The sequence below is a fragment of the Papilio machaon genome, chromosome 25, assembly GCF_912999745.1.
Source record: "Papilio machaon chromosome 25, ilPapMach1.1, whole genome shotgun sequence".
In the NCBI taxonomy this organism is placed as follows: domain Eukaryota; kingdom Metazoa; phylum Arthropoda; class Insecta; order Lepidoptera; family Papilionidae; genus Papilio; species Papilio machaon.
The window spans coordinates 5,558,855-5,583,400 of NC_060010.1; the positions used below are offsets into that span (position 1 = coordinate 5,558,855).

The 24,546-nt window shown below is 35.2% G+C and overlaps 1 protein-coding gene and 1 non-coding gene across 2 annotated transcripts in view; both read left to right on the plus strand.

Annotated features, from left to right (window-relative positions):
* LOC106721717 (S phase cyclin A-associated protein in the endoplasmic reticulum) overlaps positions 1–24,546 on the plus strand; it is a 53,410-nt gene that overhangs the window by 24,241 nt on the left and 4,623 nt on the right. The window contains exons 17-19 of the mRNA XM_045684145.1: positions 17,069–17,186; positions 17,440–17,631; positions 24,391–24,505. Of these exons, the coding sequence (XP_045540101.1) occupies positions 17,069–17,186; positions 17,440–17,631; positions 24,391–24,505 (425 nt within the window). The remainder of the gene's footprint in view (positions 1–17,068; positions 17,187–17,439; positions 17,632–24,390; positions 24,506–24,546) is intronic.
* Trnak-cuu lies at positions 7,573–7,645 on the plus strand. The gene has a single exon. It is a non-coding gene; the product is annotated as a tRNA-Lys (tRNA).

Below are 24,546 nucleotides of genomic sequence, written 5' to 3' on the forward strand. Positions count from 1 at the left end.
TAATTATACAATATAGACATGTTACAAGAAAGAAGAGAACTTTCTTTAGAGTTTAGAGAGTTTTCATGACATTATTTTGTTACTTTTTAGTGCATTTTGTTTGAGATTGTTTTTTATGTTACTTCTTAGATGCACTATTTGACTCGTACAAAGTGTTCAAATTGCCTTCACATTTTTAATGCTTCCCTTAGTTTTCTATATTCGAAACAGATATGAATAAAAAATATTTTAATCTTATTGTTTTTAAAGAAAACAGTAGAAAAGCGAATATAAAACAAATTCAATGCTATTGAGTCTAACATCTTATATAAAACTAGCTTTTACCCGCGACTCCGTCCGAGCGGAATAAAAAAAATCCACACAACATGAAAAAGTTCAGCACACAAAAAGTTCCTATGTCCGTCTCCTAGTTCTAAGCTACCTCCCCATCAATTTTCAGCTAAATCAGTTCGACCGATCTTGAGTTATAAATAGTGTAACTAACACGACTTTATTTTATATAGATTTTCGTGTCACAATGTTAGTTACCATACTCCTCCGAAACGACTCGATCGATTTTTATGACATTTTATATGCATACTCAGTAGGTCTGAGAATCGGCAACAATCTATTTTTCATACGCCGAAGTGATAAGGGTTGTTTATTCGTCACAGACGTAGAACATAGTCTGAAAGAACACATAGGCTAATCTAAGTTTTTTACTCCGCGCGGACGGAGTCACGGACGGTCACTTTAACATGAGTAATTTTATGAATATACTATATGTCCAGTTCACTGGTTCCCAATGTGTTGTGAACAGAGTGCCATGTGCCAATTCGGCGTCATTGAGTCCTATTGTTGCCATATGGAGTACACGACCCGCCGCCAAACTTGACAACCCTATTGCCACAGTGTAATGCAGTAGGACAATTAGACATTTTGTTGCGTGATACTAGAACTTTTGGTATATTTAGTAATTCTATTTGTACTTTTATATTTAGACATTTTTTTCGAAATTTGAAACCGAACTCGTAGGTTATTGGGTAATATCTCTTATTTTAAATGTTATTCATTGCAAGGGTAGAAAATAATATTTTAATACTTTTTTTAAAAAAACTTGCTCTTAATTACGATCCCATTTGATGTTACATTTAGATAGACGATTACAGACAAAATTGTCAGTTTACTGTTAATGTAGTTTTACTAGAGTGGTTCTACTGTTTCCATACTCTGTGGCAATACTAACAAGGGGGTTGATAATCGACATTACAGAATAGCATTACAAGTGATTATCGATTTAATAGGAAATAATCAGTAGATTGCAAAGCTGACACTAAACGATACGCTACGGTAGCTTAACACTGTGTTTGTTTTATTGCCCTATGATAACGTATACATATGTTAGAATTGCAAGTGTTCTATTCTATTGCCTATATTTAAAAATCAAGTTATTAAATACTAGCTGTAGCACGTGACTCCGTTCGCGCGGAATTAAAAAATAATTAGTAGACTTTTTTCTTTCAAACTATGTTCTGCATCTATGCCTTCAGCGCAATCCATGTAGCAATACATCTATCCATACAACCAAACAGTTGTATTTTAATATAACGAAGATTTTTCATTATTATACAATGTCTCTGAGTATGGATGTCGTATTACTTGTAGGGTCTCCGCAATTTTCAATTATTTACGTTTACTTGCAATAAATTTTCGTAATATTGATTACTATGTAGACTAGAGTTCTTAAAAATGGAGCAGGAGAGCGACATTCATAAATAGTTCTGTCAGATTTTTCATTATAAAAATCTTATATTATAAATGCGAATGTTTAGATGCATGTTTGTTTGAAGATATGTCCAGAACGGCTCAACGGATCTTGATGAAATTTGTCACAGATGTAGATCATAGTTTGGAAGAAAACATAGGTTACTTATTACTTTTTTTTTAACTGCGCGGACAGAGACGTGGGCTACAGCTAGTTTTATTATACGGTTACGAAAAACAGTTTTTTTTTTCATAAAGTGCTTTGCCACTTTATGTATGAGGTTATAACACTTTAACATCGATTATTTTATGTTTTAAAAGTATCGGGAACTACTCGAAACTGAATTAACAAAGGATTCGAACCCGCGGATCTAGTTATACACTCAATACGATTGCCACTTGGGTTTCAATAATGCTATTACGTGCTTCATCGGTATTCTTTCTTCCAGTTTGATTGGAAAATTGCGTTGGACGATTTTTGTATTCATGTATTTAGTTGTAGGTGCCTACACCTACAACTAAATACATTGCTAGTTCATGATCAAGGGGAGGAGGGCTAGAAGTAAAAATTCTTTTTTTAAGAAATTTCAGCACACTATTATTTTAAATAATTTTTCATCTATTTCATTTCTTTTGATTCTTGAGGACGAAGCAGTTCTCCACATCTCCTCGGTAACACTCATGCTTAGGGTTGCCAGGTCGCCAAACCTACTAGCCTGACAGACCAGCCAGTTTGGCCGGACATTTGGGTAGAAAGGTCGGACACCCTATATTATTTAGGATTTTGTCTCAGTATTAATAGGTACACTCTCGGTTGGGAAATGTAAAAAGCCTAACAAAACCCGGAAAACCGTTTATTTTGGCCGGACACGCAATCAAAAGGCCTGCATATGTCCGGCTTTATCCGGACGCCTGGCAACGTTACTCATGCTTATTATGAGTATATTAAATTGTGGGTTTGGTGCACTATTAAGAGTGTTATTTTGTTGAATGTACTACTACATACAAATACAATATCTAATTAGTAAACTAACAGTTAATTTTCTGCACATTGTAACAATTCTTTGAAAACTCTTTGAATCTACAATACAAAATCTAGGTAATGTGGTGAAAGGTATCTAGTGCTAGCAAGTGATATTTCTGGTTATTTGAATACGGTTGGAATTAATCTTTTTTTTTTTTCACAAACCAATGGCTGCTGAGATGTTATTATTTTTTTATTGACACACACGACTGCGCTTTTAAAAGTGATTTATTGACTACATTGCGGTCCATTTAGGATATATTTCGAAATCACTAACATTCAGTCACGATGTCGACATTTTGTTGATTTGTTTCTTTATATTTATTCTTGTTTAAGTGCTCTCTGAAATATCTGACAAGATATAATTTGCAATGATAAATTGCTATTAACCTAGTGGAGGTAAAAGTACTAATTTGTACGCTTCTGGCAAGATTTTCTAGACTCTTCCACAACTGTATCACTGCATTTAAGCAGATCTACTTGTTTAATATTCTGAGACATCGTGAGGTCTCTTTCTAGCAGTGTTTTTTAATAGAATAGCTTTTGTTGGTCTGTCCCTGTTTATTACTCACTAGCTGCCGCCTGCGACTCGGAATAAAAAAAACTTATTAAGTAACTATGTGTTCTTCCAGACTATGTCAAAAAAGACTGTGCCAAAAATCATCAAGATCCGTTGAGCCGTTCCAGAGATTCCTTCAAACACAACCTGTCATGGCGTCATCTGTGACGTCACGCCGTGTTGTAGAGTAGAATTGTATCTTTGTATGTTGTTGTGTTACTGAATTCCAAACTACGGCGTGACGTAACGCTTTCTGATTAGTGCTAAATATCAAAATTTGGACGATTTTAATTTAAAAATTCTAATAAATATTATTAAACTTCATTTATTTTTATAATTCCTGTTGTTTTTTGTCATCTTTATAATAAAGTTAACGATTAGTAAATCAATTTCATCCAAATTGTTTACATAGTATATAAGGCTATTGTTTTTGCTAGTAATTTTGTGGTGACTTGTTTGTTGACGTCACATATTTATTTATTTTTAATAAAGCCTAATGTACATATATTTTCATAGTGTATCGCAGATCATCGTAGTAATTTCCGGAGTAGTATTGTGCTCGCAGATTGGGGGTAGGCAGTACCTTGTAATTAGTCAGCATGTCGCCTACCACGCCCATCGTTTGAATAAAAACGCGCGCCGTGTGTCACCAAGTGGGGTGAGGTAATAGTATGAGCGGATTCTTGAGCTGAGCGATTTGCAATACATTTTTTTTAATATGTGAGTGTGTTTTTTGAAGATAACTTACTTTGTGAGGATTGTTAAATCTCATACTGTAAGGAATTAATGAACTAATTAAATTATATATTTAAAAAAATTAATTCTATCATGTGAAATGTAATTTTACTTAACATTTCACTTTTTAGTGTCTTGCACAGTCAATTTTAAGTCAAAATTCTAAGGTTATAAAACCTTGTGCGACAACCTTACGTGAGTGGGATAAGGCCAGTAAAATAATGATGAGTGGCCTTGTGTGCCTTGCTAAAATCATCACTAACAGGCTAACTTTACATACCTAAACCATTTGTTATTTTGCTTTTATCGCTACCTTTACTGTATATAATGTTATCTCTGTTCTATTCAAAGAAAGAGTGACAGAATTTTTTTAAACACTGCCAAAATATTGGAAACGACTAGACTATGAATCGCGTTAACTCGGGCCACAACTTTACGCGTCGTTAATTTGCCGACGATATTTTTAATTTATTAAAAGCGCCCCGGGCTCAATGATTATTTGATGGACCAATATTTATTTTTATTAGCGTCGCGTCCGCGAGGGATGTTCTGTTTATTTTAGCCTTTATACAGTTTTGTAGTGTTTTTTCTTTTAACTGATACACTGTCTGCGTATGGCAGACTTTATTTAAATAATCAAGTGACAATCGAAATAGATGACTATAGAACTCCTATTGGTCATTCGCATATGTATCTTATATATAAAATTCTCGTGTCACAGTTTTCGTCACCGTATTCCGAAACGGCTTGACCGATTCTCATGAAATTTTGTGAGCATATTCAGTAGGTCTGAGAATCGGCCAACATCTTTTTTTCATAACCCCCCCCCCATTTTGTTTTTTTTAACTGCGCGCGGACGGAGTCGCGGGCGACAGCTAGTTTTTTATATAATATAATGATTTTTTTTGAAAAAATTCCGAAAATCGTACGAAGAAGAAACAGAGTTTAGACACAATAAAAACGATAGTGTCGAAGAATAATGTAATACTAGAAAAGTAGGGGACATATCATATTCAATTTCAATTATTTCACTAGTCAGATTCAGTGATTGTACAATCATTTAATTACGAAGCCATTGAATTGGTACATAAACAAAGCGACTAATCTAATACATTCAATCCTTGTCACATTGCGCGGGGGTGAGCAGCAGCCATAAACGTCACCTGCCATTAAATCGAGCGCGCATCATTGACACAACACAAATTGAACACGATCCCTCTATAGCGCGTTATACCCCTCTAAACTCTCGCCCCCCATTGAATAAATATTGTTTTATGATTGAATAAGATGGACACTTGTTGTTTTTTTTTTGTTAATACTTGAAACATGTATATGAATATTGCACGAGAATTACATGGATTTTAAAACTACAGTTAACTAGCTGTTGCCCGTGACTTCATCAACGCAGAAAAAAGCCTGTTATTTCATCATACTTAAGCTACCTTATAGTAAAAACCACGTCAAATTCGATCCAGTCGTTTCAGAGATTACCCGGAACAAACATTGATTTGCGGACAGACGGACAGACAAAAATTGAATTTTAACTTTAAGTAACGCAAATAAACATTGTTCGTTGAATTTCATCTTTTTTCTATGTTTGTCTTTATAAAAGTTTTTTTTTTTAATATTGTTTTAATTAATTATACTAACACGTTTATTGTAATGATGTCGCATTGCGAGCCGGTGACTCTGAAGGTGTTATATTTTTTTGGTAAATTTTTAACTTTAGTAAAGTTAGTTAAACTCCTCGCCATTAAATTAAAAATAACTCGTTTGTATGCTTCCAAAAATATTGTTAAATTAGAAGAGTTTTTTTTTTATTGATTGGACATACATTTATTGTCAAGTTAGGGGTGTTGTGCAATGTACCGTGTATATTTAAGTCCCGTCTTTTTGTCGCATTGTCCATGTTTTGATTACATTTTCACGGCAGACGCACTTGCATATGGCAGGTTTTGGTAAATGTGTTGTAGGTTATTTTGTTTGTTCGTTCGTATTAAAATTGGTAGAACAGAAGGGTATTTTGGACCAAGAGTACTCGTTGTTGCCTTTAAGGAGACAAATATTTTTTCATTTTTAACCCTGAAATATCACTGCTGATGCAGTTTTTGAAAAAGGTTTTAGTTACGATAGCGTTAGTTATAAATCGTTTCAAATATGTTGTCGGCTCAAGGTGATCGGTACGCTGTGTAGTGACTTTCACTCGTATCCCGCTACGTCCCGTTATACGTAAAGTTGTTTTCTGTGCAGCGATTCTCGCGAAGTTAAGGGCCGTCAAGATTTTTGGATATTATACAACTCCTTATCGTCTTAAAATAATGTTTTACAGCGATATTAATTTTTCAGAATTTAAGAAGCGCTTTACATGAAATATTGCATTTAATCTCTAAATTTTTTTTTTATAGTAGTAGGGGGCAAACAAGCAACGGACCGCTTAAAATTATTTGATCCGACATCCATGGACATCCGCAACGTATACATATTAATAAAATTGGAGTGTCTTTATGTAATATTTTAAAAAATGTCACACAAAAAATAAATTTATGACTTTTTTTTCTGTATGTCTGTCCGTACAGCCACATTTGTACCGAGTTATATCCGGCACGGCTGGACCAATTTTGACGGGACTGCCGGATTGTCCGGATAAAGCCGGACATAGGTAGGCTTTTTGATTGCGTGTCCGGCCAAAATAAACTGTTTTCCGGTTTGTGTTAGGCTTTTTACATTTCCCAAACGAGAGTGTACCTATTTATACTGAGACAAAATCCTAAATAATATAGGGAGTCCGAACTTTCTACCCAAATGTCCGGCCAAACTGGCTGGTCTGTCCGGCTAGTAGGTTTGGCGACCTGGCAACCCTAAACGGGAAGGTAGCTGATGCATGCTGGTATTAGTATTAGTCTGTTACCTGCCCTTTATTTTTTATAACTGTGAGAGTTATTTCCATCAGTTATCAGTCGAATAGTGACATAACCGTGACAGATGACAGTACAGTCGCGTGCCGCGGTTACCATCTATACCCCAGAGTACTCGGTTCGATTCCCCGGACACATCTATAGTCCGTTCTATGATACGCACGTGCCCTTTAATAGCTGTCACATTTATAATAGATATAGTATTATGAACTTTATAGTATTGCGATAGAGTTGAAAATTGTTTATTGTTATTTATTTCTCTGCGGATTATTTTTTGTTCAATTTTGTGATTATGGTTTTTATTTTTTAAGAAATAAGGTTGAGTTTTCATTGTTATAAATGTGTGAGTAGATTGAATCGTAATTCTCGCAATGGTCTTGGCGCGTGGCCAATAATTACTGTAATTATTTATGTTAGTCTAATTTTATTAAGATCTGGTCTATTTTTTTTTATCAATAAAAATGTTTTCATTCGAACTAGATCTGTATTGGGTTTAAAAATAGGTAACTCTCAACAATTATTTTGTTGGTTGAATTCTATGTTGATTTTTAAATCGTCTTTTAAATAAAGATAACATTTTCGTAGTGTTTCCTACAGCCCGGCTAGCTCAGTCGGTAGAGCATGAGACTCTTAATCTCAGGGTCGTGGGTTCGAGCCCCACGTTGGGCGCACAAATTTTTTTGTAAATATTTTTTAGTGATTGAAACTTAAAAAAACTTAGAAACTTCTATTTAATAATTAATATTATAAACTTTAATTATGACATCTGTAAGTGTTATTTAATAATACTTTAAAAGTTATACCATGTGACACAAATGCGCTTTCGTTGTATTCTCTAGAGAGCGGGTTCGATTACCCGTTGCATTCATGTCACGTCTGTCAGTTTGTAGACATAGATATGTATTGTGGCCGTGCAGTAATTTTAGGGTTGGTGTTTATGACAGACTAGCTTATGACCGCGACTTAGTCTGCACGGAATAAAAAAAAAAACTTTATTAGTAGCCTTTGTGTTCTTCCAGACTATTTTCTACATCTCTGCCAAATTTCATCAAGATTCAGATACCTTCAAACATCCATCCATCTAAACATTCGCATTTATAATATTAGAAATCTATATTAAAGGCCTGCTTTCATGACTGAGTCAAATTATTTCCTATTATAAACTCTTTTGATAATAATTTTTATAGCATTTAATCAAATCATAACGTAAAAATTATAATCGTGCATAATAAAATGTGGGAGTAAATGATTCCCCGTTGTGTTGAATGCAAAATAAATCGTAATTATTGTCCGGCTTGACGCTTTATAACAGTGGTCGTGGCGAGCGCAGCGGGCGGCGCCGCGGGGCTTCGCTAGTCTGGCTAAATATTAGCAATCGAGTGATTTAAGTCGATCAGGGCAAGTAAAGATAACTTCATCTTGATTCGTACTCCCCCGAGTGTTATGTACAATCAGTCGGATTTTTTTTAAATGAAGAAATGGTTGTTATTGCTCCGAGTTTTTTCTTAGTGAATTAAATGGATAAGTATTTCGGCAATCCTACAACTTACTGATATTATAAATACGAATGTTTAAATGGATGGATTGATGGATGTTGTTGGAACGTATCTTCAGAACGGCTTCATGGATCTCGCTGAAATGTGGCATAGATGTAGAACATAGCTTAAGTTTTTTTGAATCCTCATGGACGGAGCCGCGGGCGACAGCTAGTGGAAACTAAAGTTATCGTTGATATAAAAAAAATAATGTTTTTTATTGTAAATTCTGTTTTCTGTTGATATATTTTTATTCCTTTCTTTGCATTTATTATGCCATATATAGATGTCAGAATCCCGCCCTTACATTTGAATTGGCGTCCCGCAGAGATGTTGTGCCACCGAGTGGCGTATTATCACGGCGGTGTATCTCAAGGGGGTGACTAGGGTAGTAATCATGATTGAATATTTATTTGTTTTTTTTTTAGAGACGCGTCAGATTCGATTTTGTTGGTTTGTTTGAGGATAATTTGTGATTTGAAGGGCGTGTCTTTATGATTAATTGTTAAGTGTATGAACCTAATAGAGTCGTTAATTAATTTTATTTCAGATCTTGTATGCATTATCTACTATACATACAACACATACACGGAATTTCTTAAATGAATATAATCGGGCTTGATACTTTGATTTATCAAATCGCTCTATTGTGGCTTCATACAAATTATATGTGGGAAAATTAGAAAAACTAAACAAAAAAATATGATTTCAGGTTTAAATGAATCTAGAGTTGTTTATATGTAGATTATGTTATAAAAAAGATTTAATAAAAATGGATAAAAAGATCAATATAGCACTTGATTTAGCTATTAATTTTTACTTCACTAATATGGTAACATTTATATGAACAACACAGAAGTACCCTTAGGCTATGTAGAGAGCAATCATCCCCACGGGTGATATTTAACCCCCGATTTGTCGGGCAAGTGGGTCGGGTCGCACGGAGGCGCGACTATCACCTGACGTCTCCCACGACACTTACCACGTCCAAGTCTGATTGACGTATGCTTATATAAATAACGTGCTTCAACTTAAAGATTCAATGTAGGGTAGGAAAGGGAATTGGCAGCGGAGATGTATAAGAATTTTTGATACTGTAGTCTTCTCAGCGTTAGCTTTTGCATGCTCAGTGTAATACCAAGACCACAAAGATGTGGTAACAGGTAGGCTGTGCGAAGTAATTCCGCCTTTGGTTTAAAGAGCGTGTGTTGGAGACAAATTCTAGTTCTCTTCTCCTTTTTCTAATATCCTCATCCATATAAAACTCTTCATCTATTGGTAACAAAGTTTAATAGTAATACAATCTTTACCATAGACATCTTACTTAATATTATAAATGCGAATATTTAGATGTATGGATGTTTATTTGAATGTATCTCCGGAACTGCTCAACGCATCTTGATTAAATTTGGTTCATATGTAGAACATAGTCTGGAAAAAAACATAGGCTACTAATTAATTTTTTTTTAATTTCGCGCGGACGTTGCCAGTGTCTGAATAAAAATAAACCATTTCACTTGAATCTTGCAGATGAATTTTCACTGTTACGTAATTTAATATTGCGATACTGTTTTTTTAGCGGAATAATCGAATCGGACAACGGAAAACAATCCAATACATCGTATCGGGCGATAATCGGCCCGTCGTTAAGTAGTGTCGACAAGGGGCGTGCGATAGAAACAACTATATACAAGTTGGAATCTGTTAGAGCAGGATATAAACAGTACTCGAGTACGGCAGCAACGACAGATTGGCGCGCACATGTCGAGATGCGATGCGCTTTTTGCTAACTTTATACTAGTGATGTACGGAACTGAAATGTCAAAAGTATCGATAAATTATCCACACAATACTAAAATGTAATTACACAATGACATTTAAGAAAATAAAAATTTAAAAACAGATTTTGTTGAAGGAAAAACGTAAAGTAACCATTACCAATGAAAATTTAAATATAGATTAATTTTATTAGGATGTAGTTATATATAAAGAGAAAATCCTTCGATTTGTGTTTGCTTATTTTTGTATGTTATTTACTTAAAATAAATTTTATATTAACACAAATTGCTCTGCTCATGTAAATTTTATTATTGTTTATAATAAAATTTACATGAGGTGTAAATATCGAATAAGATATGAAAAAAATATCGACATAAATTTCGTACATCACTACAGTTTCGTACAAGAGGCGACATAAAAGGGGAGCCGCGGGGCGAATGGCAGCACTTGTTTGTCCGATTTAATTTCATTTATCAGCGCATTACTTACTGCAAGAGAATTACTTACCAGGATTACTCGGCTTTCCCCGACCTCCCCTTGTAGCATTTTTATATTTAAATCAACCGTGCATTTGTAATTTTATACTTTCGTTTACATAAGTTTTTGAATACTTCTTAAATTAAACTAGCTTTTACCCGCGACTCCGTCCGCGCGGAATAAAAAATAGAAAACGGGGTAAAAAATATCCGTTTCCTGGTTCTAAGCTACCTGCCCACCAATTTTCAGTCAAATCGATTCAGCCGTTCTTGAGTTATAAATAGTGTAACTAACACGACTTTCTTTTATATATATAGATAACATATTAAGCATATAATATATAACACAAACTATAATAGACTCCAAAATGTTAATTGATAGTTAAATACATTTTATAAGACATCTATATTTAGTTAAGTTTCAAAAGCAAAATATAAGATCATGTTAAAGTCATAAAACTAGATTTTATCCTATGGAAATATTATTTTATTTTCTAGACATACCTACTGTTTATTTAGTTAATCTAACTAGTGAAAACGTAAATCGTAATTTAGAAGGATTTTTATGTTAAAAATAACCCTGTTAATATTAACAGTCATTAAACATTTAGTTCACTCGCAAATATAGACATCTGTACTAATAATTTTGCACGCATAAACGGCAATAAAATCGCTCTAAAATTAAACTACTAATATTCATGAATGTCGTACGCATGAAGACATCAAATTTATTTCGCTTTAATGCACGCAAATCCTAATGCAAATGTAGTCAAAACAAATTCAACGCGCCCCCTAACACATGCCACTGGGGTGTATTTGTATTATTGAATTTTTAAGTTCCTTGAATATTTGATTACGTATTTAATACTTAGATCTGTAGTTTGTAAAGATAACTTAATTACCATTCAGTTTTTTATAGCTTAGATAGATTTTATAATAAAAAATATTAATTTACACTACTTTTATGTAAAATAAATGATAGTAATATTTGGTCTAAGTAAAGGACATGTCCGCTTTCCAAATGTATTAAAATAAAATCTAAAATTAACATACCTCACACACTTTAAATGCCACAACAATTTTAATGCATGACCAATTTAAGCCGATCCTCCCCATTAAAACAGAACGCGTAGCTATATGAAAAGCTTAGAGTTCAAGGTAATCTGGACGTTTTAGCCTTGAAATGCAGTGAGCGACATCGGCCCAGTAATGGGTATGCATATTTCAACTAGTTAAAGGCGCCGAAATTGTGGATCGTTTATCTTACAGAAATTAAGAACGAAAACATTTTAAACGCGCTATAAATTTCTATCGGCTAGCGAGAATCAGTGTTGCACGCTTGACTATTATTTTAATTTTCCTAAATATGAATTAAGCTGCAATAAAATTGAATAATCCTGGACTAGACTTACCTAGATCTAGACCTGGACTCATAAATTGATAACTCTAAAACAGTCTTGTATCAATAACAGAAATGTTATTTAATTTTACATTTAAAAAAAATATTGTACAGATTAAATATGACATTAAAAATTGCGCATTACATTTTAAGAATGTTATAGTAAATTAAAAATAATAACTACAATTTTCCCAAAATTGTAAGGAAAATTTCCCGACTGGTAACCCCCATCAAGATGCGTAGGCGCCACACGTAAGCTTCCATTAACGTAGACGTTTCGTGTGCGTCGGAGTCTGTCTGTGTACGACATAAATCATTGGAGCCGACACAGCGTGATTTCACACCACTACCGATATTGGTTGCACCGCGGTATATTGCCGACAAATATGTACCGGGTGAAAAGAGTTACATCAGAGTTACGAACAGAGATGTACCTTTATTCGTATGTTTCGCAATATATACCATCTTTGAAGGGTTTTTATGAGCGGAATTATTCCATACTTGAAGTTCTGTATAGTTTGGTGTGATTTAATTTTATGACGTTAAAATTTATTGGCATTTCTTAATCTACTCTTATATCTATGGATAATGTCTATAGGTATATTAATTTTATGCTATGGCATTAAGAGTAGACTGTTTATTATTATGATCATATAAATTTTAGTAAAAATAAACAAAAAAAGCAAGGCGCCATACAAGAGAATTCAGAATATGCGACGTCCGAATGGTCACTCAAGCATTGAACCACAAAATGTCGGTACTCTACAATCAAAACATAGCATTTTGAACTTTACTCCATTGAAATAAAGAACTTGAAGTTACATTTATAATTTGGTGAGAATATAAAACGTGTGATAAAGAGACCTCCTTGCGCTGGACGGGTTATGATAAGGTTATCTTAAATATTTGTTGCCTGCGAGGCCTGGATTCTTCTCTAATCGCTTTGCGATATAGCAGCGAAAAGGTTATATGTCTGGTAGGGGTTTTAGAGTTCCCGTAGGATGTACGAAGGAATTTAGGTATGACTCATTTGGTCATAGCAAATGTCACGGATTTGGATTCTCAACTTATTTTAAACATGACGTACTAGCATTACTTTTGATAGCGTTTATATTCAAACAAGGATATCTGACCCGATGGGAGGCGCTGCTATCGCGGTTTGTAGACAATTTCATAAAAGAAAAAAAAACATGACTGCTTTTTGTATAATTAACAGGATGACGATAGTGAGCTGTCATAGTTTAGTTTGAGTTTTGCCCACCGGGTCAGAAAACTTTGCCGGTCTATAATAGATTACACAATTATTTATTACGTCTTGATGTTCAGAGCTGGGCATTAACTCGTTAATCCGTTAATCGTTAATTAACGAAGTTAACATTTTCCTTAACGGATTAACTTTTAAGTTAAATTCAAAAAGTGTTAACGCTCTTGTTAACTTCCGTTAAATTTCACTTCCGTTAATTTAGTCCGTTAATTGTAACAATAGACACTTATTGACGTGTTGTCATTTTATTTAAATTATGCATCAAGCTACATTCGTAAGTTCGGCTATGTTCGGGGACCGTCGGCGAGTCGAATGGTGACCGAGAACGAGAGAGAACGAGAACGAGCGAGTGTGATGCATGTTATACAATACACCAAGCGGCCGGGAAAGACGTGATCAAAAGAGTACCGCAGAATCCTTGTTAGAAAATAGTTACGATTTAACCAAACTTACCTCTATCAAATATTGCGAAGTTTAGGCGCTAGACACCTTCAAAGTTTTTTAATTATTTCACATTTACACAAATATCTCGAAAAGTCTATATTACATTTTATTCACATTAAAACTGGTTTTCATTTATTTAACATCACTTTTTTTTAGAACATGATTTTGTTATAAAACCAACATAAGGTACGAAAGTACTTTATTCTAAATACAATAATTGTGCACTTATATATATAGATAAACACTGCGTTGAATTGCAATCAAAATAATCAAGTGTGCATAACTCTTCAACGTCGTAACTAAATTACAACTAAACTTTGTTGGCGACGAATATGTTTATTTTAATATTGAAGTTTAAAGACAGCAAAAAATATAAAAAAAAATCGTTTATGGTTCATTTGAAAAAGCGTACAAATAGGATTTTTTTGTCATTGCGTAGATAAGAAACAAACAATGAAAAATAAATTTAAAAACACGAAAGACGAAATGTGCACGCAATAAACGTTCCTCAAAAACAAAAGGGATTTAGGTGTTTATTACCGTCGTTTGTTTTTTTTGGGGCTTCTTCATAGTCAACGAAAAATAATTTTGCATTTTAAATATGAACAAAGGATTAAGTGGACAGCCCGCACACAGAATGCGATAACGAACTCGATGGATTTATGGCCCCAACCCTTCTAATGGTCGGGGATGCACGTGCGCTGCGCAAAGACAATAGCGAAGATAATTTGTTTGTTTACAAAAAAAAAGTATACGATAAAACGAGAAAGAATGAGGAAAAAGATAAAATAATTATGTTAGTGAAATAATGTTAAATTGTGTTATACTAAAATTAATATATGAAATGTCGTCGGCACAAGTGACCTTTACAATAACATAAAAAACAATCTCAAACAAAAAGCACTGAAAAGTAACAAAATAATGTCATGAAAACCCTCTAAACTCTAAAGAAAGTTCTCTTCTTTCTTGTAACATGTCTATATTGTATAATTATTGTTATTTCGCAGTCGGTGTCGGCCGAAGTAAATAGGTGACATTTTATATTTGAGATGTATTAAACATACTTACGTTTATGTCCCTTCTTACTGCATTTTGTTTGAGATTTGAGATTGATATTCTTTTGAATATTACCATAATACGAGTATGTCTCACTGTTTAATAGAAAACTTGTGTTGTCTAAATTTAGTTAGCTCTCTAATTCCGTGAAGTTGGATGGTCGATAAAAAAATGACTGAAAAGGTCAAGTGTCCATCATTGTCAGTGAAGTATATAAGTGTGTGTAACTAGTGCATGCTATGTCATTAATATCGTACAGGCAGTAGTACATCACCCCAATCGTCAAAATTTTATTTGAGTATATTATATAACTAAACTATAGATAGGATTAGCGCTCGCCCGAGATTTCGTAAGCGCAGTAAAAAAATAGCCTAAGTTCTATAGAAAGTCTTGACAAAATCAGTCCATATGATTCGGAGATTATTCGTATGGCCATTTCCCGCTTGCGCCCTATATTCGTAATATAAACCAAAATTAACTTTAACTGTTAACTTTAACTTGCGTTAAATTTTCTTAAATTAAACGCTTTAACGATTAACGAAGTTAAATTTTTATTTAACGAATTAACGATTAACGAAGTTAACTTTTTGATTAACTGTGCCCACCTATGTTGATGTTATATAGTTATCCAGCGATAGCTGCATTATTACAGGAGTACAGATTAGTAATCTTACTATCATTATATAAAACTAGCTTTTACCCGCGACTCCGTCCGCGCGGAATAAAAAATAGAAAACGGGGTAAAAATTATCCTATGTCCGTTTCCTGGTTCTAAGCTACCTGCCCACCAATTTTCAGTCAAATCGATTCAGCCGTTCTTGAGTTATAAATAGTGTAACTAACACGACTTTCTTTTATATATATAGATTTGGCACAGATGTAGAACATAGTCTGGAAGAACACATAGACTACTACGTTTTATTTTAATTCCGCACAGACAGTGTCGCGGGTGTCAGTTAGTATTTAGTATATTAATAAGGATGCAGATTATTGATGTTCGAATTTTGTTTTAATTAAATTTTAAATCTTTACCCAAGAACAGACTTTGAAGGAAAACGTTAGCTATGGCTGGATTTTTGTAATAATTCCGCTTTATAAATAAACATAGAGTATTTTCCACAGGTTAGGTTGTTTTATGTTGAATATATTTTAATATTTAAGACATGTTTGGACTTGTTCTGATAATGGTGGAATGCAGAAATATAAAGAATAAATTGCTTAAAAAAATGGGTAACGCGAAAAAGCTGGTATTTTTCCGGAAAATAACGTGATTTTTTTTGGACGCCAGAGAACTTATTTTCGACTGACGATAATAATCCAGTTTGCATTTTACTCTTAATTCACACACATTGAAGAAAGAAATAGTACAATAAATTCAATTACCTTATCGTGTAGTCTCTATAGTTTCATTGCTCTGTGTACGCCGAAGTATACTATCAAATATTTATACTAGTCGTAATTGGATCTGCTGTAGAGAGGGCGGCAGAGGTTGCGAGGGGGATGGGAGCATCTGCAAAGATGCTGACGTGGAAATCTATGCGGATTTAGTACCTAATAAAATGTAGGTAATGTACTTCAACTTGAGCTAATTATAATAAATCAATGGATTACTGTTCAGGTCGTGGTGTCCGCGATGTTGTTCATTACGGTGAATGTCTTTAAAGAACACAAGTATATTTACCCATAGTGTCATCTTACGGTTACAATTTTAAAACTTTAATGTCCACTTAGATATAAAAATATTGTTGATGCCAAGTCCCCTCTCATCCCCAGTCGCGGTAATATAGAAATAACAAGCTTTTGTTGTTGTTTGTTTTCCATTCGGATTTGTCGACCACCGCCGGCCAGTTTTAAATTTTAACTCGTTAACTTTACAACGATACACTTTATAGCAATCTAAAAAGAAAAGGATAGTATTAACGTAAAATATTTGCGTTGTTACTAACGCAAAACCATTTTTAATTTTCGTCTGTCAGTTCGCAAGTTTTTATTTGTTACGGATAAACTTCTAAATGCGTGGACCGATTTTGACGAGACTTTTTATGGAAAGTAGCTTTTGTATTCAGGAGTAACTTAGGTTATTTTTAATTACACGCTGGCGAAGTTTAAAGCAACAGCTTATGATATGTGTTGTTACAGTTACTTATGCATGAGCGGGTGTTTCGCCCGCGCCGAGGTGGCCGGCGAGGCGCGACAGAGCGTGCAGACATTACTTACCATCTGTGCTGATCTCTGCCAACCTTCTGTCACCGACATTGTAAGTATTAAGTAATGATTTCACTTGAGTTATTAAAGTCTTTGCGAGTAAATGTGAACCTACCTTACGTAAGGGTGAAAAAGATAGAGGCTATTATACCAAAAACTATTTAATCCTACTCAGGTTCTTCAAATGACTGTCCTTTAGTGGCAAATTAAAAATTATAACCACTACAAGCAATACCAAGAGTTAGTTGGCTACTATTTGAATCAGCTGAAGAGGTTGTTAGGGTTCACAATATCTTTGTCTTTAGGGATGCGAGCGCGCGATGGCGAAGCAATCCCTCCGTCAGGCGTTAGGTACGGGCTTGTGCGGCTCCCGCGCAGAATTCTGCATGCTGTTCGCGGAGGGTGCAGATCTAGGGCATTGTAGTATTTTTGTGCGTGCTGCGAGGACTGCACACCTGCTGAGAGCCATCGCCGAGCTGGATTATACTATTGTACAGGTGAGTGTCGGAGACGTAACTATTAGAACTACGCTACAAATATAGATCCAGTTGAGTTGATTACATCAGATACTACTATAACTAACACTTCAAATAACTGCTAGAAATAGATATGTCTTGTTATACTATATTTGGTAATGAAATTTTTGAGGCTTACATGCTTTTTAATTGGTTTTAATAACAAAAAACTAGTAACAGAACTATGTCCTTTAAAATCTCTACCTCTTTGGTTCATTCATCATGCAAGTACGTATACTTCTTTATGCTATCTTCTTCTTCATTCGCGTATGTGTACAATTTTCCCTGGTACCATTTCATAGTATATTCGAGGCGCATCTCTCTGTTTGCTCCGCCCTCTTAATTAACTGGAGTATCATTGCGCCCTGTTTGTGCGGGGTAAACATGGAGACGAATGACAGCATCCGTAACAGGAATGGACTTGATACATTAATTTTGGTGTTGTGATATTTTTTTAAAGATGGATGTAAAAGAATTTTGATTGTAATTAATCGAACATTTTATCATTCATATTTGTTAATAATGGCCGATGGTATAAGTGAAGTTAAATGCACCTTCATAATTTAAACAAATCAAAAATCAACTAATAACAAATTCACACAATCATAGTCATTAATTTATTATTAAGTTTTTTGAGAGTTTACTTTGAGTGCGGTAGTAGTAGAAAATAACATGAATCCATGCAGATCAGAGGGCCTAGTACGAATATTTGTCACAAATCAAATATTAAAATTTGTGCATCCTAAATTATACCATAAATCTCATAGTAATTTTGGACATAATTGATCACTATGACGATACAAAGGCGTTTGTCACAAATACTCTAGACTAGGCCCACTGATAGAAATTTAAAAAATTACCACATACATTTCTTCATTAGTGATGTATCATATAATGTCGTCTCCAGAGATGTTTGTCTGTCGCTACTGGCCTCGTAATGATGTTAGCATTGTGTATAGTGAGGGCGCTTTGTCTGGCCACTGGTACTTGTCGAGAAATATTTTAAACTACTATCAATATGGGAATGTTTGGATGGAAATCAACAGTTTTTAAATGAATTGAATTTTTTTAAACTAGCAACATGTTTCGCCTGGATACGCTGCTATTCAGTGTAGATCTGTCAGAAAATAGTCGGTCCTTGTCATTCTTTTTTGACATTGACAGGAGGTGCTAATCAGCAATTGCATTTTTACTTTACTAAACTGACTGGCTCGTTTTTTATACTCTTTTTTTGGAGTTGATATGTCTGATTGTACATTACCCTGTACCAGGCTCTCCAGGTTTCTCTTACATAGGTGCACAAAGGGCGCCAGTGTCCGATGTCTGAGGTAAATCAATATTTATTCGCTTACAAACTAGACAAACAGACAGACGCCGAGAATCGTAACTACAAATAAAGTTTGTATGGACATTTTGAATTCAACAATTTTCTATAGAATTTCTTTTGACAGTTGTCACCAACATGTTTGTCTTGAATGTAAGTCATGTGGAAGAAGAAAATCTCTCTCTAATGTTAAATGCTATCTTTTTTTTAATTCCCTCGATGCTTTTCCTTTTTATGAAGCTCTTGTGAAGCTATGGGAAATAGCAGCAGCTGTTTTATAGCTAGCTAATAAGTCAATAACCAAAATTAACTTGTCCCCTCTATATTCACTTTACTTTTTTAATCTTGTACCAACATTTGGTCCGATCATTTGCCCGTTTGAAGTTCGTCGGTCAGGACACGGTACTGACAAAGCTACTTCCAGTTTTAAATCGCCACCGTAGACTATAGTCAATTTATTACAGCCCGAATTAGTGATGGACGCGTTTCAGGAAGTATCGATAATTTCTTGTCGATAAATGGAGTTTATACTTGATGCTTTAGCTTACCACAGTCTACTACTGTGTAAGCAAGTTTATAGTTTTTAGTCTTAATATGTCCTGAAATATCTAAAAGAATTCATGTTATTTAATACAAAAAAGAGACATTCCTGCTTCTGTCTTTGTGTCCAAATATCGCCATCTCATTTTTTTATTTTTAATGGACCTGATAATATTGTTTACAAAACATTTATTCGTTTCTGTGATAATAATTAACAAACGATAATAAAAAATAATTTTTATATTGTTAGATATTTGATGAAAAAGTATTTTAAAAGAAATAAACTAACAGCGAAATAGTGAATTTAACTCTACTTCTAAATAATCCTCGCAATAGTATAAATTCAAACCGAACGTAAGTAAACAAAAATGTAACAAGAATGTCAGACGTTCCGCAATGACGGATGGAGAGAGACTGCCTCGAGCAGCAGCGCACGCTTCCTTATAAAACCTTTTGTGAGACTACCCTCAACAGTCTGTTAGATATTTGACATGTCTAGTGCTGCGCCGATACACCGCCACAGTGTTGATTTTTGTCTCTAACAGTTCGGCCATCCTGCATTTCCTTCGTCCTCGAAGGAGTATTGATCCTTGCTGCATCGTTTTACACGCTGTCCCAAGCGCCATGAAGAGCCAGAACACCTCCAAGAAAAAGGACCTAAAAGCAAATCAGCCCCGTAGGCAAAACATATAGCCCTGTAGGCACAACTTAGCCCCGTAGGCAAAACATATAGCCCCGTAGGCAAAACACAGCCCCGTAGGCAAACATATAGCCCCGTAGGCACAACTTATAGCACATTTTGTATCAACCATGTATCTGAAATAAAACTAATAATAATTGTTATTAAACATACGCCCCGTAGGCAAAACATACGCCCGGAGGCTAAACATTCGCCCGGAGGCAACATACACGCCCGGAGGCTAAACATACGCCCGGAGGCAACATATACGCCCGGAGGCTAAACATACGCCCGGAGGCAACATATACGCCCGGAGGCTAAACATACGCCCGGAGGCAACATATACGCCCGGAGGCTAAACATACGCCCGGAGGCAATCTTTGATTTTCTTTTATCAATCATGTGTCTGAAATAAAAGTTTTATTAATCATACGCCCCATAGGCAAAACATACGCCCGGAGGCAACATATACGCCCGGAGGCAACATATACGCCCGGAGGCTAAACATACGCCCGGAGGCAACATATACGCCCGGAGGCTAAACATACGCCCGGAGGCTAAACATACGCCCGGAGGCAACATATACGCCCGGAGGCAACATATACGCCCGGAGGCTAAACATACGCCCGGAGGCAACATATACGCCCGGAGGCTAAACATACGCCCGGAGGCAACATATACGCCCGGAGGCTAAACATACGCCCCATAGGCAATCTTTGATTTTCTTTTATCGATCATGTGTCTGAAATAAAAGTTTTATTATTATTACCAATCATACGCCCCATAGGCAATCTTTGATTTTCTTTTATCGATCATGTGTCCTTGATTCGCGAACACTGGTATGATTCTGATGTCGACTCAACTTACTGCGACTACAACGATTATCACGGTAACGTTCTGACATTTTTCTCTTAGCCTTTATTTTCACAAAAATACAAACACAAACACAGAGTGAGCAAAGTGGATAGAATCACGCGGATCCTATCCCACTTCTGATGTTAGATATTTGATGAAAAAGTATTTTAAAAGAAATAAACTAACAGCGAAATAGTGAATTTAACTCTACTTCTAAATAATCCTCGCAATAGTATAAATTCAAACCGAACGTAAGTAAACAAAAATGTAACAAGAATGTCAGACGTTCCGCAATGACGGATGGAGAGAGACTGCCTCGAGCAGCAGCGCACGCTTCCTTATAAAACCTTTTGTGAGACTACCCTCAACAGTCTGTTAGATATTTGACATGTCTAGTGCTGCGCCGATACACCGCCACAGTGTTGATTTTTGTCTCTAACAATATGTAGATTAATTTAAAAAGGTACCTAAGATAAGCTTTGTTAGTTTACTAAAGAATATTTCTCCGAAAAGTATCGATAGATTACCGCAAACATGTCCCACCACTACCACCGCACACAGTGTTTGCTCTCTCCGCAAATATATTACGAGGTCTGTTTACCCGGCTGTCGGACTGACATCGCCGGGCTTCTGTACGTTTTGGATACGGTCTGCACATTTATACTACTCGTCCAAGTTATTGATTAGATAATGTTAGATAGGATGTTCTAATGCAAGCATTTTGGTAACAATATGCTACACTCAATAATATCACATAATAATACAAGCTCTATGAAAATGCTTAATTGTTACACTTCAGTGTTATTCATCCGGAGTTAAAGTCCCTTGGTGTAGTATGAAAAATCTCCACTAAGACTGAGAGATGGTTTTAGTAACTAGGTATGAAGATTCTGTGTTCGGTAGTATGTCTTTTAAGATCCAGTGTCTAGGGATGTAGTAAAACTATCAATTCATATTCTGACCACCTCATTCGTGACTGTTTAAATATGTTAACACGTTACCCGCTACCGAATAACCGTACGAGTTTAGTATAACATGGAATACTTAGTGGCATTGAAAGTATTAAAGAACTAGTCACTATGATGACTGTTTATTGTAGAACTAAAATTGTATATATGCAGTGTTGGTTCGAAATATAGATGCTTCAAAATGAAGTCACGCGACCGTGAAATTAAACCCAAATAAACAATAATCAATTTAAAAAGCAAAACTTGCAATGCGCGTAAAATTTCTACACAAACATTAAAGTACAAATAGAGGGTCGAACGCAAGATATCCCCAGACACTCGAACGTCAGAGTAAACTGCGCAAGAGTTGGCAAACGTACTGACAAACACAGAGTAATACTGTGCAAATAGAGCCGACAGCCGCCTGCAAATAACTAGTTATCTGCCAGAGAAATGCGGAGACACGTGTTTGGAGCCACCCTCTGCTTGAGAGATCATTTACAATTATTATAACAGTGTAAATTCCAACTGCAATAGAAACGTAGCTTTGATAATCTCACTTTCGACTGTCGAAAGGCTTGTATTAGTACCTATATATTATTGTCCCTTTAATTATCTTAGACAAAACAGAGAGTAACAATAAATGTGTTACGCCGGTGGAATTTCATTGTTACTGAAGTTTGTGATTGCCTTCTTTAAAAATTTATATCTCTTACCCACAAGAAGTTTCGTTTATTTGTGGTTTACGCTCATGAAAAAATATTTGTTTATAGTTTTTATTGTAGCTTAGAAGCTATATTACGGCAGAGCTTTTTAATCATATTTTTCATTCTTACTAATGTTATTAATGCGAATGTATAGATGGAGGAATGGATGTTTGTTTGAAGGTATATCCGAAAAGCATAGATGTGGAAGAACTCATAGGCTATTAATTATGTTTTTTTGTTCTATTCCGCGTGGACATTTCGCGGGCGTCAGCTAGTACTTAATAACTTAAAAGAGAATATTCTTAACTATAATAACAAACAAAACAAAACAATAGAACACAAAACAGCGTAACTTTACAAAACCCCAAGAGGTTTCTCCCTGGATATACTTTGATGTCTGTATTCGGGTTTATGGCATGAATAATGGCGGACCCATGGGGCCCGTGTTTGCAGCCCTAGTAATAGATAATAAACACAATTATAAGTTTATTAGCTGAGACCGCAGATGCGCCTACCCATACCCCAGGGTTATGCGGTTGCACCATGATTGATGTGTAATGTACGGTCTATTTTGTTTTTATGCATAAGGCTTGATAATAAGCTTGTGAGTTTATGCTTGTTTTGGAGAACAAGCGACTTTACGTGTTAAAGTGTAAAACTTAGTCTCTGCCTACCTCTATGATTATTTATGTGGGTAGCTCCAAAAATATACTCCAAAATACTGTTAGATTATGTTTAGTTAAACACCTTTTAACCCTTTGACTGCCAGTGATTGATGTTATGGACGTTAACGTGGTTATATTAGAGTGTTTTACCCTTAAATTTGTATCACCAAAACTGTGCCTGGTTACTTTGTTAATATTTATTAAGATAGCATTTCGGAAGTTACCCATGATCATATTTCCATATTTTTTTTTCATTCAATGTCTAATATTAGCGTGAGGTCATATGTTTAAGCTTAAAACTGAACCCTAACTGAACTGAAACACTATATATTTTTTATATGGTAGGTTTATGGTTGGTTTTTGTAAAATATTTATTCAAATACTTTTCACCTTTCATCTACATGTATATAAAAGAAAGTCGTGTTAGTTACATTATTTATAACTCAAGATCGGTCGAACTGATTTAGTTGAAAATTGATGGGGAGGTAGCTTAGAACTAGGAAACGGACATAGGAAAATTTTTACCCCGTTTTCTATTTTTTTATTCCGCGCGGACGGAGTCGCGGGTAAAAGCTAGTTAAATATAATTTACAAATGAATTCTTGTCCTTTGCCTGTACTCTTAATAGTCTTTATCTAGTAGTCTATCAACCCCAGTGTGCATCGTCGTTGAATCTGAAGCCATTAGTGAAATGTGGTAGTACAGCGGTGCACGTAACTTGATGGTCGGTTTACCGCGAGGGTCCGCTCACAAATCTCGTTGTGTATTCAATACGGCGTGCTCTCACGCGATCTGTACTGCCCTGATTGTTTTGACTCTTGCCATTCGTGTGTGACTGACATTATCTCTGATTTTCCTTGTTGTTCTGATTTCAGTAGCTTTGCTTTAGTAAAAATCTTCTTTTTTGGTTTGAAATCGGTAAAGAAACAATTAGTTCTTCTCGGGTACTAATACCTTCTAACGAACATCCATACATCCAAACATTCGCATTTATAATATTAATCATATTTGTGTTTGTATGTAGGAAGCATTCGGAGAAGGTGGTTGGCCGCTAGAGTTCCGCGCTGCCGTCGCCCGGCTGCTGTCTCAGCACGCGCCCAGCGACAAGGAGGCGCCGCGAGCGCAGAATAATAGAAGAGGTATTCAATCCCCTCCAATAGGTCTCCCTCCTCCTTTCGCT